The sequence below is a fragment of the Balaenoptera borealis genome, assembly GCF_965194805.1.
Source record: "Balaenoptera borealis genome assembly, chromosome: 16".
NCBI lineage: Eukaryota > Metazoa > Chordata > Mammalia > Artiodactyla > Balaenopteridae > Balaenoptera > Balaenoptera borealis.
Genome location: NC_138872.1, coordinates 71,951,258 through 71,966,673, shown reverse-complemented (window position 1 = coordinate 71,966,673; position 15,416 = coordinate 71,951,258). Strand labels below are relative to the sequence as shown.

The 15,416-nt window shown below is 51.8% G+C and overlaps 1 protein-coding gene across 6 annotated transcripts; it reads left to right on the top strand.

Annotated features, from left to right (window-relative positions):
• Positions 1-7,356: 7,356 nt before the first annotated feature.
• SPNS1 (SPNS lysolipid transporter 1, lysophospholipid) lies at positions 7,357-15,372 on the top strand. Of its 6 annotated transcripts, none has more exons than XM_082359666.1 (13): positions 7,357-7,503; positions 7,766-8,056; positions 8,155-8,220; positions 10,007-10,143; positions 11,294-11,445; positions 11,542-11,608; positions 12,417-12,562; positions 12,869-13,024; positions 13,311-13,500; positions 13,861-13,926; positions 14,198-14,296; positions 14,590-14,761; positions 15,035-15,372. In XM_082359666.1, exons 2-13 carry the CDS (start codon positions 7,816-7,818, stop codon positions 15,127-15,129), a joined length of 1,587 nt encoding a protein of 528 aa, XP_082215792.1. In that variant the 5' UTR covers positions 7,357-7,503; positions 7,766-7,815; the 3' UTR covers positions 15,130-15,372. The 6 variants fall into 6 exon arrangements, with proteins under 6 accessions (XP_082215792.1, XP_082215791.1, XP_082215789.1 ...); XM_082359663.1 differs by having other exon boundaries at positions 7,428-7,765; positions 7,852-8,056; XM_082359667.1 differs by having other exon boundaries at positions 7,454-7,503; positions 7,852-8,056.
• Positions 15,373-15,416: the final 44 nt, after the last annotated feature.

Genomic DNA, 15,416 nt, shown 5'->3' with positions numbered 1-15,416 from the left:
GTTGATGCCAGGCTGTACTGGCTGCTGAAATGTTGAATACTACTTTTAAACTATTTGAAATTCACCTTTGTCTATGAGATCCAAGTTTTAGTTTCACCATATAATGAGCCAGTTTTCTCAGCACCGTCTACTAATAAAGCCGTGAATTTTCCACTGATAGGTGGTATAATTTTGGCAAAAGCATATCACTCTCTTTAAAGAGTTTTTTGTTGGAATGTGGTATTCCTTTGAACTTATAATGTGGGAAATATAGAAAGAAAATTTTTTAACATTTAAATAATCCATGATATGGTATAACTCATTTTTTTTCAGATATTTTATGTCCATTAATAAGTCTGAACACATTAAAATTAAAATATGTTCAATCTCAATAGAATAAACGGGAATACATTCAACTTGTGTATATTTGAGGATTTCTGTCTCTCTGTCCTTCCCGTGACCACCCGCCCACATGACCCCTGTGGCTGAGACCATTTGCTGTCCCCTCACACCTATTCTTCCTCCTCCAGGGTAACAGAACCCCTGGTTTTTATTGAGAAGGAGGCTTTTTTTTTTTTTTTTAAGAAACATGTTGGCTCTTTAAATTTATTTATTTATTTATTTGGCTGTGTTGGGTCTTCGTTTCTGTGCGAGGGCTTTCTCTAGTTGCGGCGAGTGGGGGCCACCCTTCATCGCGGTGCGCAGGCCTCTCACTGTCGTGGCCTCTCTTGTTGCGGAGCACAGGCTCCAGACGCGCAGGCTCAGTAGTTGTGGTGCACGGGCCTAGTTGCTCCGCGGCATGTGGGATCTTCCCAGACCAGGGCTTGAACCCGTGTCCCCTGCATTGGCAGGCAGACTCCCAACCACTGCGCCACCAGGGAAGCCCAACCCCTGCTTTTTAGCAAAAGACAGAGAGTTCAGAATGAAGACAGTGCTTGCCAGCCTCCACTGTAGCCAAGTGTGGCCAAATGCCAATTCAGAGGAAGGCGTGCGACTTCCAGGACACGTCCCTAAGCGGGCAGTGTGTGCCCCTCTCTTTGCCTTTCTTCCTGCTGCTGACTGGAAGTGGAGCATCCCTACTGACACAAGGTGACCTTGGGGAAGGAAGCCATGCAGGGCAGGACAAGGAGAGAAGGCGCCTGGGTCTCCGCTTCCATGCAGCGTCTTACCAGCCCTGCACTGCTGACCTCTGGGCTTTGGCGAGAAGGGGAACTTCCTGTCTTGTTTAAATCACTGCTATTGGGTGGTTATTCCCTGGTGGTCCAGTGGTTAGGACTTGGCACTTTCACTGCTGGGGCCCGGGTTCAAAACCTAGCCAGGAAACTAAGATCCTGCAAGCCATGTGGCCAAAAAAAAAAAAAAAAAAAATCACTGCTATTGGAGGATTTCTGTCACTTGTAACCAAACCCCGTTCTAGCCCCCCAGTATGTTGCTATCGCAAGCAATATTGTGGTGACCCCGAGTGGGATTTTTCTCAGGTTTATATCCAGGAATGGAATCACAGATCATTGGATGTGCACCTACCCATTTTCTCTTGAGTACAAGTGACTGGACCTCTTTATAAATCCATTAGCAAGTGCTAGAAGGTTCCAGTTTCCTCTTATCTTCCCCAGCGCTTAATCTGGGGAGGATACGGGAAAGACCACTCATTGTAAAAGGATTTGCATTTCTTCGATGATGAGAGTGAATATTCATCCTTTTGATCAAAGAGATTGATCACTCGTCAGGGAATCTTTCTAAAACTCCCCTGATTAGAAACCTTCAAAACTTTAAGGAGCCCTGATCTGGTGCCACATACCAAGCTTGGCACTTTTCCTAATCTCATTCATCCTCAGAGCAATCCTGGGAGGCAGGTGTTATTATTCCCATTTTACAGAAGAGAAACAAGCTAAGATGAATTAACCTGTCCCAGACCGCACAGCCACGGAATGCAGAGCCAGACGGAAAACCAGGTGGGCCTGTTGAAGACTCAGAATTCTTAACAAGACCAGCGCTTCTCACAGCTTCAATGTTCTCACAAATCAGCTGGGGAGCTTGTGATGATGCAGATGGGGGATCAGCACTTCTGGGGTGGGGCCCGAGATGCTGCATTTCTAACAAGCTCCTAGGTGTTGCTGCACTGCTGAGTGGCAAGATGCTATTTTCCTTTTTTATCCTGTAGCTTCACAGCTTTAAAGCCTACCATGTCCCAACCCTTGCCATTCCCTCCATAAAGCCCGCCACAGCACTGGCCACATTCTCTGTTGTGTGTCCCACCTTAGCCTGGAATAGGTCTAGCTCAGGACAGTCCTGAGCTGTCTTTCTTGGTCTATGTCTTTCCCCCCTACTAGACTGTAAGTTCCTTGAAAACAAATACTATATCTTGTTCTTACCAAAGATCCCTAGCTCTGTGTCTGACACACAGTAGTTACCTAACAAATGTTTGTTGAATAAATAAGTTCCTCATCTCAAAGAATCCCACTACCATCCATCCCATCCATCTAAGTTTCACTCTTTTTTTTTTTTTTTTTTTTTGGCCGTGCCACACATCATGTGGGACGTTAGTTCCCTGACCAGGGATCAAACCTGGGCCCCGGCAATGGAAGCATGGAGTCCTAGGAGTCCTGACCACAGGACTGCCAGGAAATTCCCTAAGTTTCACTCTTGATACCTCTTTCATGCCCATATCTTCATCGCCAAATCAACTTAACTGCCCCAAAGCAGTTTGCCTCCCTCCCTCTGTCCCATCCTGGTACAAGCCATCACAGCCTGCAGCCTAGTGCCACAGCCACCTGATAGATTGCTTTGCTGCCCCTCTGGACCCTTCCCATCCAGCCAGAGTGATTTTCTCAAATGCAAATCTGATTCAAAATGAAGGAAATACTTAAACATGGCCTCGGCCCTGCCCAGCCTGCTCCCTGCCCGCTCCCCAGCCAGCCTCCCTCTCTCACTGCTCTCCACACTGCCCTGCTTTCAGACCCTTGTGTTCATTATGCTGCCTTCTGTGGCAGGACCTTTGCACATGCTTTCTGCTGCCTGGACTGCTTTTCTTTCCCTCCTGGAAAGTCAATGACTGCCCCTCCCCCGCATCTGAGGTTTTATTCAGGGACTTACTGGGGACTATAGCCTGGGAGACAGCCTCTCAGATAGCTCTGAAAAACTGCTCCAAAGAGGTAGGGGGTGAGGCCAGTTTACATGTAAATATTTTGGTCAGGGAGTACAAGCAGTCAGTATACATTTTGGTAAAAGATTACTGCCAGTCACAGAGAGCAGTTTTCTCAAGTTAATGATTATAGTGCTTTTCTATGTATGGGAAGATGCAAGAAGTGGGGTTCATTAAAATTCTTCCTGAAATGCATATTAGCTACCTAAAAGCCTGTTTATCCAAAGCACAGAGCATCCTGTTATCCTTAATTTCCTCTGTCTGGAGCAGAGTGCTTCATCCCGTTACCTGCTTAATCTCTTCATCTGAAGCACCGAGTGCGCTGTTGGTCAGCGGCTGCAGCAGGTTAATCTTTGTAGACTTGGATGTTGAGCAAAATGCTCTTTACTCTTCTTTTGTTTGCAGAGCTCAGGGACCACTTCCTCAGAGAGGCTCTCAAACCTCCCTGACCAGGTCAAATGTCCCTGTTATCAGGTCCTTATAATACCCATATGCCAGACTTCTTTTTTGTGGCTCTTGTCATGGATGAACTTTTTTTTCCAAGAAATTCCACATGTACTTATATTTCACAAACCACAATTTCCAAAGCAAATAGAGCAAAAGTTGGGCTCCAGTTGAAACCAATAGACCTGTACAGACATATTTATTTATCTGAACTTAAAGGAATTTTAATCGAGAGATACATAAAATTAAAAGGCACCTTGGGCGGCGGGTGGGGTGGGGCGGACTTCCCTGGTGGTCCAGTGGTAAAGAATCCGCCTTTCAATGCAGGGGACGCTGGTTCGATCCCTGGTCAGGGAACTAAGATCCCATATGCCGCGGTGCAACTAGGTCCTCGCACCACAACTATTGAGCTTGCGTGCCTCAACGGGGAGAGACCACATGCCGCAAACTACAGAGCCCATGCGCCCTGGAACCCACGTGCATGGGTGAAAGAGAGAAAACCCGCACGCCACAACTAGAGAGAAGCCCGAGCGCCACAACTAGAGAGGAACCCAGACCACGTGCCATAATGAAAAGATCCTGCATGCCTCAACAAAGATCCCGTGTGCCGCAACTAAGACCTGACTCAGCCAAAAAAAAAAAAAAAAAAAGGCACCTGGGGGAATTCCCTGGCGGTCCAGTGGTTAGGACTCAGCACTTCCATTGCAGGGGGCACAGGTTCGATCCCTGGTGGGGGAACTAAGATCCTGCATGACATGCAGGCGTGGCCATAAATAAATAAATAAATAAATAAATAAATAAATGTCACCTGGACTTGGGGAAGAACCAAATATTTTCCCCATTTGCCAAAACCAATTAGCATCAAAATATTTGTCTTTATAACCAGAAAGTTTTATTTTCATTATTGTCCAGAGGTATTGTGTTTGGACTACAGATCTACAGGTTTTTAATGTTTTTTTAGCTTAATGGAATTTAATTTACATGCCTAAGCATTCACTCATTTTAAGTCTACAGTTCAATGAGTTTTAGTAGATGTCCACAGTCCTGCAAACGTTTCCTGGTGCCTGTTTGTACCTCCTCCTCCCTCTGGCCCCAGGCAACCACTAATCTGCTTTCTGTCACATTAGTTTTGCCTTTTCTGGATTTTATATGAATGGAATAATACAGTATGCAGTCTTTTGTGTCTGGGGTCTCTCAGCACAGTGTTTATGAGATTTACCCATACTGTATGTATCATTGAGCAGTGTTCCACTGTATGAATATACTATTCACCTGTCAATGGATACATGGGTTGTTTTCATTTTTTTTGGCTATGACGAATAATGCTTCTATGGACATTCACATACAGGCTTTTGTTTGGACATGTTTTCATTTCTTGTTGATAGATATCTAGTAGTGGAGTTGCTGGGTCATATGGGAAGTGTATGTTTAATTTTTTTTTAATTTATTTATTTATTTTTGGCTGCGTTGGGTCTTCGTTGCTGCGCGTGGGCTTTCTCTAGTTGCGGCGAGCGGGGGCTACTCTTCGTTGCTGTGCACAGGCTTCTCTTGTTGTGGAGCACGGGCTCTAGGCACACGGGCTTCAGTAGTTGTGGCACGCAGGCTCAGTAGTTGTGGCGCACAGGCTTAGTTGCTCCGCGGCATGTGGGATCTTCCCGGACCAGGGCTCGAACCTGTGTCCCCTGCATTGGCAGGCGGATTCTTAATCATTGTGCCACCAGGGAAGCCCTGTATGTTTAATTTTTAAAGAAACTGCCAAATTGTTTCTCAAAGTAGCTGTACTCTTTGCATTCCCACAAACATTCATATCATTTCCAGTACTTTATCAGGGTATTTATTTCTTTATTTAGGCCATGCCTTGCGGCATGCAGGATCTTAGTTCCCACCCAGGGATCGAAAACGTGCCCGCTGCAGTGGAAGTGCAGTGTCTTAACCACTGGACTGCCAGGGAAGTCCCAGTGCGTTTATTTTTTTAAGCTATTCTAGTATAGTGGTATCTTAATGTGGTTTTAATTCTATCTTCCATAATGACTAATGGTGTCATATACTTGTTGGCCATTCATATATCTTTTTTTTTTAACATCTTTATTGGAGTATAATTGCTTTACAGTGTCGTGTTAGTTTCTGCTGTATAACAAACTGAATCAGCTATATGCATACGTATATCCCCATATCCCCTCCCTCTTGCATCTTCCTCCCACCCTCCTCATCCCCCCTCTAGGTGGTCGCAAAGCACCGAGCTGATCTCCCCGTGCTCTGCATATATCTTCTTTTGTGAGATGTCTGTTCAAATCTTTTGCCCACTTCAAAAATTGTGTTTTTGTCTTACTGAGTTTTAAGAGTTTTTATACATCTGGATAGAAGTCCTTTGTCAGATACATGCTTTGCGAATACTTCCTTCCAATCAGTGGCTTGCCTTTTCATTTCACAGGTGCACCTTTTGCATGCAAAAGCTCCTTCAGATAAGCTCTACGAGGGTAGGTAAATCTGCGGTTGCCTGACACCCAGCACAATGTCAGGCATATAGTAGCTACTCAATAGTACTGAGGAAATTCAGTGACTACAATCTGAAATTCCTCTCCATCTCTTTCCTTTAGACCCTAAAGGGAGACCAGGCTTAAGGTTCTGAAACGTGAAGTACTCCTGGGGCAACGCCAAGTAGGGCAGTGACTCAAGAGTTTCTGATAAGTCCTCTTGCGGGGGTCCCAAGATCATGAGACTCCAGAATTTCGGCAGAGGGACTTAGAGGTCTGGTTGGACGAGGGGTCTTGAAGCTGCCTTTGCATAGAACTACACTAACTTTACTTAGAGTGTATGTTTACTAGATGTAGCTTGGCGACTGGGGCGGCCAGGCACTCAGGAACCAAGCTGTTTTGGTGCCAGGGCTCTGTGGTCTTCGAGCCCCGTCCACGGCTAGGAGTCTCCTTAGCCCCTGCCTGTTCCAAGTGAGACCATCAGAGTTGGAGGTGAGGAAAAACTGGCTCCAGACGCGGCCGGTGGGGTCTGGGGACACTTTCTTAAACGTCTGCAGGGAAAGCTCAGCTGGGTTGGGGAATCCGAAAGGTAGGGACGGGGGCCGCTGTTCACCATTCATTCATTCATCCAACACTTACTGAGCACGTATGAAGCCCCAACCGGACACCGTGGGGAAGAGAGTAAGAATTGTCTGTTGGGACTTCCCTGATGGCGCAGTGGTTAAGAATCTGCCTGCCAATGCAGGGGACACGGGTTCGAGCCCTGGTCTGGGAAGATCACACATGCCATGGAGCAACTGGGCCCGTGCTCCACAACTACTGAGCCTGTGCTCTAGAGCCTGCGAGCCACAACTACTGAGGCCGCGTGCCACAACTACTGAAGCCCGCGCACCTAGAGCCAGTGCTCCTCAACAAGAGAAGCCACTGCAGTGAGAAGCTCGCGCACCGCAATGAAGAGGGGCCCCCGCTCGCGGCAACTAGAGAAAGCCTGCGCGCAGCAAGGAAGACCCAACGCAGCCAAAAAATACATAGAAATAAATAAATTTAAAAAACCACAACTGTCTGTTGGCACGTCTAGAGATATTTACAGTACTACTGTATATCCAGAATCTTTTAAGGTTCCATTATCTCGTTTGATCTCGTTCAATAAGAAGTCTGCCAAGCAGCGTTGCAGATAAGGAAGCCGAGATTCAGAGTGGGAGGGACTGCAACAGTTCACCCAGACACCTTTAGGTCGGCTGTCGCGGCGGGAACGCAGCCGAGGACCGTGGCGACCGTCCACAGTCACGTGACGCGGGAACGTCGGCAAAGCCGCAGGGGCGCGCGTGGCCCCCGTAGTCGCGTCAGGGGCTGGCCCGCCGTGGCGTCCACCGCCCCGCCCCTGCTCCGGTGTCACATGACCGGCTCTTAGACAATATGGCGGTAGCGGTGGTGCGGCGCCGTGGCTGACCAACCGCGAATGCGGTGGGCTCCTACCTGGCGTGAGGGGTGGCCTCAACCGGGAGGGGGCGGGGGATCGGACTCTCAACCCGCTCCTGTCTCTGATCTCACCGGCGTTCCACTCGTCCCTCCGCGCGGTGTGTCTGCCGGGGAGGGGACGCATGATAGAGCCCGGGTTCCAGCCCCCGTGCTCTGTGCTTCGGGGCAAGCTCCTCTCGGTGTCCGAGCGCACCTCCCTCGCCTGGGTTCCCTCCATCCTCCTTTCTCCAGCCTCCTCCCCTCGCAGGTGGGATCGTCGGTGGGACCGTAGCGCGGGCGGGCGCGGCCCCCGGGACCATGTCCGGGTCCGACACCGCGCCCTTCCTCAGCCAGGCGGATGACACGGACGACGGGCCTGCGCCCGGCACCCCGGGGTTGCCGGGGTCCATGGGGAACCCGAAGTCCGAGGATCCCGAAGTCCCAGACCGGGAGGGATTGCAGCGCATCACGGGCTTGTCTTCGGGCCGTTCGGCTCTCATAGTGGCCGTGCTGTGCTACATCAACCTCCTTAACTACATGGACCGCTTCACCGTGGCTGGTACTGACTTCTGGGAGAAAGTTAGAAAGGGGGATGGGAGCGGGGTCCCGAAGGTGGGGCTGCCTCGGCCAACCCATCCTGAGTCTTCTCCTTCCCAGGCGTCCTTCCGGACATTGAGCAGTTCTTCGACATCGGAGACAGTAGCTCCGGCCTTATCCAGACCGGTGAGTGGAGGCCCCTCCTGGGCACACAGCACCTCTTCTTTCTGTTCTACCCCAGTTGGGGCCACATGCTGGCGTGCCTGGGGCCTTATTTTTGGGAGGTCCGGTGGCCGAGCTAGGGGAGGAGATGGCCATGGGTCTGCCCTGAGGTTGTCCTGTTCGATTAGGACACCACATTTAAAGAGATTTAAAGAGGGAGTCAGTTTAGTTTAACGGTTAAGACAGACCTGGGTTTATATACCAGCTTTTCACTTAATGTGATGGTAGGCAAGGCCCTCAACCTCTCTAAGCCTCACTTTCCTTGTCGGTGAACTGGAACTGGTAATAACCCCGGCTCACCTCATAGGGCTGATGTGAGGATTCAATGAGATAATGCCTGTGAAGTGCATAGTACAGTATTGGAAAATGGTAGGCACCCAGTAAATAATGGCAGAAGAGGGTGTCTAGAAGGGGAAGAGGTGAGTTTTACTTGTTCAGAACTTTGGGGTTTATGGGAAAGGCAAAGCCAAGTCCTATTTTCCTTCCTTCCCTCCTTCCTTCATTTCTGAGCACTTACCATGTGTCAGGCCCTGGAGGAAGTGCTGATAACATCCAATGAATTTGGCAAGACATTTTACACCCATTGTCTTCTAATCCTTTTATCAGCCAAGGAGTTGGTGTTATTATTCTTGTTTTATAGAGAAAGTAGGTAGTATTATCTACATTTTTATAAAGAAACTGAGGCTTGGAGAGGAGTTAAGACTTGCCTAGGGTCACACAACAAGTTCGAGGCAGAAGAGGAGTTTGAAACCAGATCTTGCAGTGTTCTTTGCTCCACTCCAGGCCACCAAGGAACTGGAGTTATTTAAGCCAAAGTTTAATGGAATGAGAATAGGATCATAGGTCCAGGTCTGCAAAGCTCTAAAGAGTTGTTGAGTTAGAGAAGAAATAGGTCTGGGACTTCCCTGGTGGTCCAGTGATTAAGACTCTGTGCTCCCAGTGCAGGGGGCAGGGGTTCAATCCCTGGTCCGGTAACTAAGATCTCACATGCCCCGTGGCTCAGCCAAAAACAAGAAAACAAAAAAAACACACGTCTTTCTTGGCAACCCTCTTCACATTTTCATTTGACACATGTTTGTTGAGCACCTGTTTTGTGCTCGGCAGTGTGTTAAGTGATGGAAACACAGTCATGGCCAATACAGTCCTTGTCTTCCTGGAGCCAGCATTTTGCTGTGCATGAGGGGGGCAACAGTCCCTGAAAACCTAAACTAATAATGAGATAATTTTCTATAGAAGTAACTGTTATGTAAAAGAAGACAGAGTAGCTGTGATAGAGACTGGATATGTGGTGGTTGGGAAGGTTTCTGAGCTGAGGGTGGTTGGGAAGGTTTCTGAGCTGAGGTTGTGGAGCTCAGGGGAGAGAAGAGACAATTCCAGATAGAGAGGACAGCAGGTGCCCAAAGCCTTAAGGTAGTATTGAACTTGGTAGTTGGGCCATTGGGGTGCAGAGAGGGAAAGTGGATAAGCATGAAGTTGGAGGGGTAGGGAGGGGCTAGATCAGATAAGTGCATTGCAGACCAGGGTATGGAGGAAGGGATGAGTCAGCTGGGCCATCCATTCTACAATGGAAGATTTGAAGAACATTGGAGATGGAGCTGGACGACTACTACCTCCCCCAACCCCCGCTTGCAGGAAGCTCTGATAGTTTCAGGGTTGGGAGTTATTCCTGCCCCCCTTCGCCCTCCCTGAGCTGGTTTGGGGGTGGGGTAGGGATACTGGGGCTGGGCTGTGACTCTCTGCTTCCCCCCAGTGTTCATCTCCAGTTACATGGTGTTGGCACCTGTGTTTGGCTACCTGGGTGACAGGTACAATCGGAAGTATCTCATGTGCGGGGGCATTGCCTTCTGGTCCCTGGTGACACTGGGGTCGTCCTTCATCCCCAGAGAGGTGAGGTCCCACACTGGCTCCTGCTTCTGCCCTCCCCCCCTGCCCTCTCCTCCCCCGGCCCTGACTCCCCCATCAGTCTTTGCTGCTCCTCTTTGGAGTCATTGCATACTGGGCCCGGGCAACTTGTGCGGTTCCCTTGGTCCATGCCGTCTTCTGTTCCCTGCTTGCCTGAGTTATCTGCCCACCCCATCCTCTCCCCTTTTCTTCCAGAACCTTCTTCTGTCCATCATCCCCTCCTTCCACTGCACACCTAAACACTCACATTTCTGTATCACAGGAAAGACCTTACCAGAACTGCCCTCTCTCCGTCTTCCTCTTCCTAGTCAGACTTCCCCAGAGGGAAGCTCCAGTCTGGGTGAAGGAGCAGCTGGGGAGAGGCTCTCGCTTTGCCTGCACTTCCTCTCCTCCCACTACCCCCTTGAGCACTGCCGGCTAACCTGCCCCCGTCGCTCCTTTGCCAAAGTCAACAGTGCCCTCTCAGTTGCTAGCTGTAGCTCCTACTTCCTAGTCCTGTTCTCATTGGATCTCCTGGGAGCCTCTGGCTCTGTTGACCCACTTCTTCCTTCCGAAAACTCTCTTCTAACTTCTGTGACGCCCTCTTCTGGCTTTCGTCCTGCCTCCCTGGCTGTTGCTTCTTTGCTCCTTTGAAATCACCTCTGTCTGTTCTCACTTTCTGCCCTGGGACTCTTTCTCCTCTGCCCCGGACACTACACACTCTCCTTGGGTGATCGTGCCTTGTTCTTAGCTTTGGTGTCTCTGGTAGACAAATAAACCCCTGCCTAAGATCATTATTCACTGTTGGGGTGTCTTGGGTGGTTTGGACAAGATAGAAATAAAGATTTATTTCGTACCTACTGGGTGCAAGGTAATGAATAGACCTTTTGTTGTCCAGTTCTCACAATAGGTATGTGAACAAGTTGTTATTATCCCCCTTTTGCAGATGAGGAAACTGAGGCTCAGAGAGGTTAAGTTGCTTTCTCAGAGTCACAGCTAGTAAGTAGTGGAGCCAAGATTCAAGCTCAGGTCTGTTTGATTCTAAAACCCAGACCTCTCCTGCCATCCCTGCCACCTCTCCAGAGCTGGCTGGTGAGGGAGGCTGGGAGGCTGGCTGCAGGGCGGGGTGCCACCTCCCCCATATCTCGTTCCCCAGCGATTCTGGCTGCTCCTCCTGACCCGGGGCCTGGTGGGGGTCGGGGAGGCCAGTTACTCCACCATCGCACCCACCCTCATCGCTGACCTCTTCGTGGCAGACCAGCGGAGTCGGATGCTCAGCGTGTTCTACTTTGCCATCCCTGTGGGCAGGTGAGTGGACCTCGGCCCTGGTGGGGAGGCAGAAGGGCCTTGCCTGGAACGGGACTGACCAGCCGTCTCTTCTCCTCCCCCACCCCCTTCCCACAGTGGTCTGGGTTACATTGCAGGCTCCAAAGTGAAGGATGCGGCCGGGGACTGGCACTGGGCTCTGCGGGTGAGTTGGGTCACAGCCTGGGGAAAGGTTAGCAGTGCACTCACTGATTCCCCCTTTCTACCGTCAGACACCCCCTTTTGAAGGCAGTGCTCACGCTGCCAAGCCTACAGGCAGCCTAGCTGCCCTCACTGCGAAGCCACGTGCTAGGTAAAACTCTTGATTGCAGGTGATAGAAGCCCACTGTACAACTGTAAGCCCCCAAATGGGACTGTATTGGCTCTCATAATGGAAAGTCCCAGGGTGAGCTTCAGGTAAAGCTGGATTCAGGACTCCCACAGTGTCACAGGAATTTGATCATCCTTTTCTCAGCTCTACTTTCCTCTGTTATCTTCCTCTCAAGCAAGTGAAAGCTCCACATGTTTATCTTCCCGTTTAGAAACTTCAGCACCCTGGATCCTTGAGCAGTAGTCCTGGATGGTGTCTGATTAGATGGACGTGGGTCACATGCTGGCACTGACTCAATCACTGAGGCCTGGGAGGTTTAACATTACTCTTGGCCAAGTCTGGGTTATAAGCCCCACCCTATCTGAACCACATGGGTTGAGAGAAATGGGGGGAGTGGTTTCCCAAAAGAAAATTAGGGTGCTGTTGCTAAAGAGGGAGCAGTTAGGCTTGCAGAAACAGAAACACTTCCTAGTGGCAGTCACCCCCTCCCCTCAGTCACAGGTTCAGCTTCCTTGAGCAGGCACTCACTGGGTGTTTGAGGTCTTGGGGCCTGAGTTGCTTTTATACACCCTCGCTTTCTCTCAGCCCCCAGGGTTGAGTGTCTCCCCGTCTGTGCCTCTCTTGAAGCCCACTCTTTCCCCAGGTGACACCAGGTCTAGGAGTGGTGGCTGTTGTACTGCTGTTCCTGGTAGTACGGGAGCCGCCAAGGGGAGCTGTGGAGCGCCACTCAGACTCACCACCCCTGAACCCCACCTCGTGGTGGGCAGATCTGAGGGCTCTGGCAAGAAAGTGAGTTCAGTTCCATCCTAACCCAACATCTGAGGCCCCCAGGGAGGCCCTGAGGTCTAGTTTGAGATTTACATGGGTATGGTCTTTGTTCTGTTTTCTGTCAGCTGGCCCTACCCTAAGGCCAGGAATTCTGTCGCCACTGCCCCCTTATGGCAGCTGCTTGAATTACAGGCCCAGATCCTGGAAGCCAGTACAGCCTCCAGACTCAGTGCCCTGACTATTAAAATAAGCCAGAGAGGGAGAAGAGAGGTCTCTGACACTGATACCTCAGTGGAGTCTAACTTCCTCCCTCCTAATTGTCTGCAGTCCTAGTTTCATCCTGTCTTCCCTTGGTTTCACTGCTGTGGCCTTTGTCACGGGCTCCCTGGCTCTTTGGGCTCCTGCTTTCTTGCTGCGTTCCCGCGTGGTCTTGGGGGAGACCCCCCCCTGCCTTCCTGGAGACTCCTGCTCTTCCTCTGACAGGTACCCAGATGGGGTCTGGGCTGGGTGGCCCTGCAGGTTGCAGGGGATGAAGTGGAGAGAGTCTGTGATTCAGACTCAGGCAAGGAGAGTTTGAATCCTGACTCCACAAGCTACTTCCTCTCCCAGAGTCTCAGTTTCCTAGTCTGGGAATAAGTGCCTTCCTCTTGTGAACCATGGGGTGCTGTGCCTGGATGGACCTGGGTTGTGAGGGTGGCCGGGATGGATGATCTTTCTCTCTGGGCCATGGGGGTGAGGCTAACCCCCTTGCCTCTCCCCTTCCCCCCAGCCTCATCTTTGGGCTCATCACCTGCCTCACCGGGGTCCTGGGTGTGGGCCTGGGCGTGGAGATCAGCCACCGACTCCGCCGCTCCAACCCCCGGGCTGACCCGCTGGTTTGTGCTGCTGGCCTCCTGGGCTCTTCACCCTTCCTCTTCCTGTCCCTTGCCTGCGCCCGTGGTAGCATCGTGGCCACCTATGTGAGTAGCCAGCAGGTGTCTAAGGGGGTGTTCTGGGTCTAGGGTGGAGGAATGGTGCACTGGGGCAGGACTAGGGTCAGAGCCAACTCTGGAGTGGGAACGCCTGGGTTTGAATCTCAGCTCTGGCCATTCTTAGCTGTGTGACATTGGGCAAGTGACTTAACCCCTCTGTGCTCAGTTTCATCTTCTGTAAAATGGGAATAATAGTAGCAACTGTCTCCTAGGGGTGTTGTGAGGGTTAAATGAGTTAATAGATGGGCCTGGTACCTAGTGAACCCTCCATGTGTTTGCTCTTCTTGTGATGAGACCAACGCCCCACCCCTGTTCCCTCTCCTTCACCGCCTACCTCCCATCCCCCAGATTTTCATCTTTATTGGAGAGACACTGCTGTCCATGAACTGGGCCATTGTGGCTGACATTCTGCTGGTGAGTAGGTGGCCCAGGGTTACCCCAGAGGCTGATGGGAGCAGGGAGTGGGGGCAGGGGACCTCACTTGCCTTGAACTGTGACCTTCACCCCTTCTTCAAAACCCAGCCCTGGACTGACTTCAGAGTCCAACCCCAGGTGGGCCTGTAGCCCGGGCCTGCCCTGCCCTTCACCCCAGCCACACCTCTGAGCTGGGGTTCACCTGACCTCAGCCTAGGCTGAGCCTTGGCCCTGTCCCCGCCTTCTGCCTCCTGCCCCTCTTTCCTCCCAGTACGTGGTGATCCCCACACGACGCTCCACTGCTGAAGCCTTTCAGATCGTGCTGTCCCACCTGCTGGGTGACGCTGGGAGCCCCTACCTGATTGGCTTGGTGAGCACGGCCCCTTGGCTGGGCCTGGGGTGGGGCTCGGGGGACCCCACATTCCCAGTACCGGCCGGTGGCCAGTGGCCTGAGCACAGGCCAGATTAGAGGGTCTCACCCTAGTGAGGCATCCAAGTCCCCTGTGCCAGGCACCCTTCACCTCGGAGGCTCAGCTGGGTGGGCACGATTTTGTCTTGGCAGATTTGCACCAGTATGGTCCAGGCCTAAGTCTTCTTCGGTCTTCTGGAGTTCAGGGGCTTCCTCTCCGTTCCCCTGACTTTTCTTTCCTTGTCTCCCCACAGATCTCCGACCGCCTCCGCCAGGGCTGGCCCCCCTCCTTCTTGTCTGAGTTCCGGGCCCTGCAGTTCTCACTCATGCTCTGCGCCTTCATGGGGGCGCTGGGCGGCGCGGCCTTCCTGGGCGCTGCCATCTTCATTGAGGGCGACCGCCGGCGGGCCCAGCTGCACGTGCAGGGTCGGTCGGGCCTCCCCGCTGTCCGTCCACAGCTCCTTGCCTGACTTCATGATGCTGCCTGCTTGTCCATCCGCCCACCCACCCAGCCCCGTGTCCCTGGCAGCCCTCAGTCCACAGCCCTCCCCTCCCTCGGCCTCGGGTCTCCCTGTCCCACGAGCTGATGCCCCACTGTGTGGCTCTGCTGCCCCATCCATTTGCCAGTGCCTGTTTGTCCCCTCCCTGGCCCTGTGTCTGTCTGTCCATCCAGCCCTGGCTCTGATCCCTCCCTGACAGGTCTGTTGCGTGAGGCCGGGCCTGCTGATGACCGCATCGTGGTGCCCCAGAGAGGACGCTCCACCCGGGTCCCCGTGTCCAGTGTGCTCATCTGAGGGGTCACCGCTTGCTACCTGCACATCTGTCACATCTGGCCCTGGGCCCACCCCAGGAGGTGCCCGGGCCCAAATCCTCGGCTGGCCCATTTTCTAGGAGGGGCCTTGGGCCATGTTCCAGCTCCCACACACTACACAGGTGGCCAAGAGGGGATTCTGGGGGTCCGAGAGGGGGATCCCCCACCACTGGAGCAGCCCCAGGGGCTCGGTGCTATTTGTAACTGAATAAAGTTTGTAGCCAGACCCCAAGTGCCTGCTGGAGTCTCTCTGGGTGCTAGTGATCTCTG

Coding starts and splice junctions, on each gene's coding strand:
- SPNS1 (XM_082359663.1), top strand. CDS start 7,499: ATGCGGTGGGCTCCTACCTGGCGTGAGGGGTGGCCTCAACCGGGAGGG. Junction 8,057..8,154: donor GGACCGCTTCACCGTGGCTG/GTACTGACTTCT, acceptor TCTCCTTCCCAG/GCGTCCTTCCGGACATTGAG. Junction 14,297..14,589: donor GCCCCTACCTGATTGGCTTG/GTGAGCACGGCC, acceptor GTCTCCCCACAG/ATCTCCGACCGCCTCCGCCA.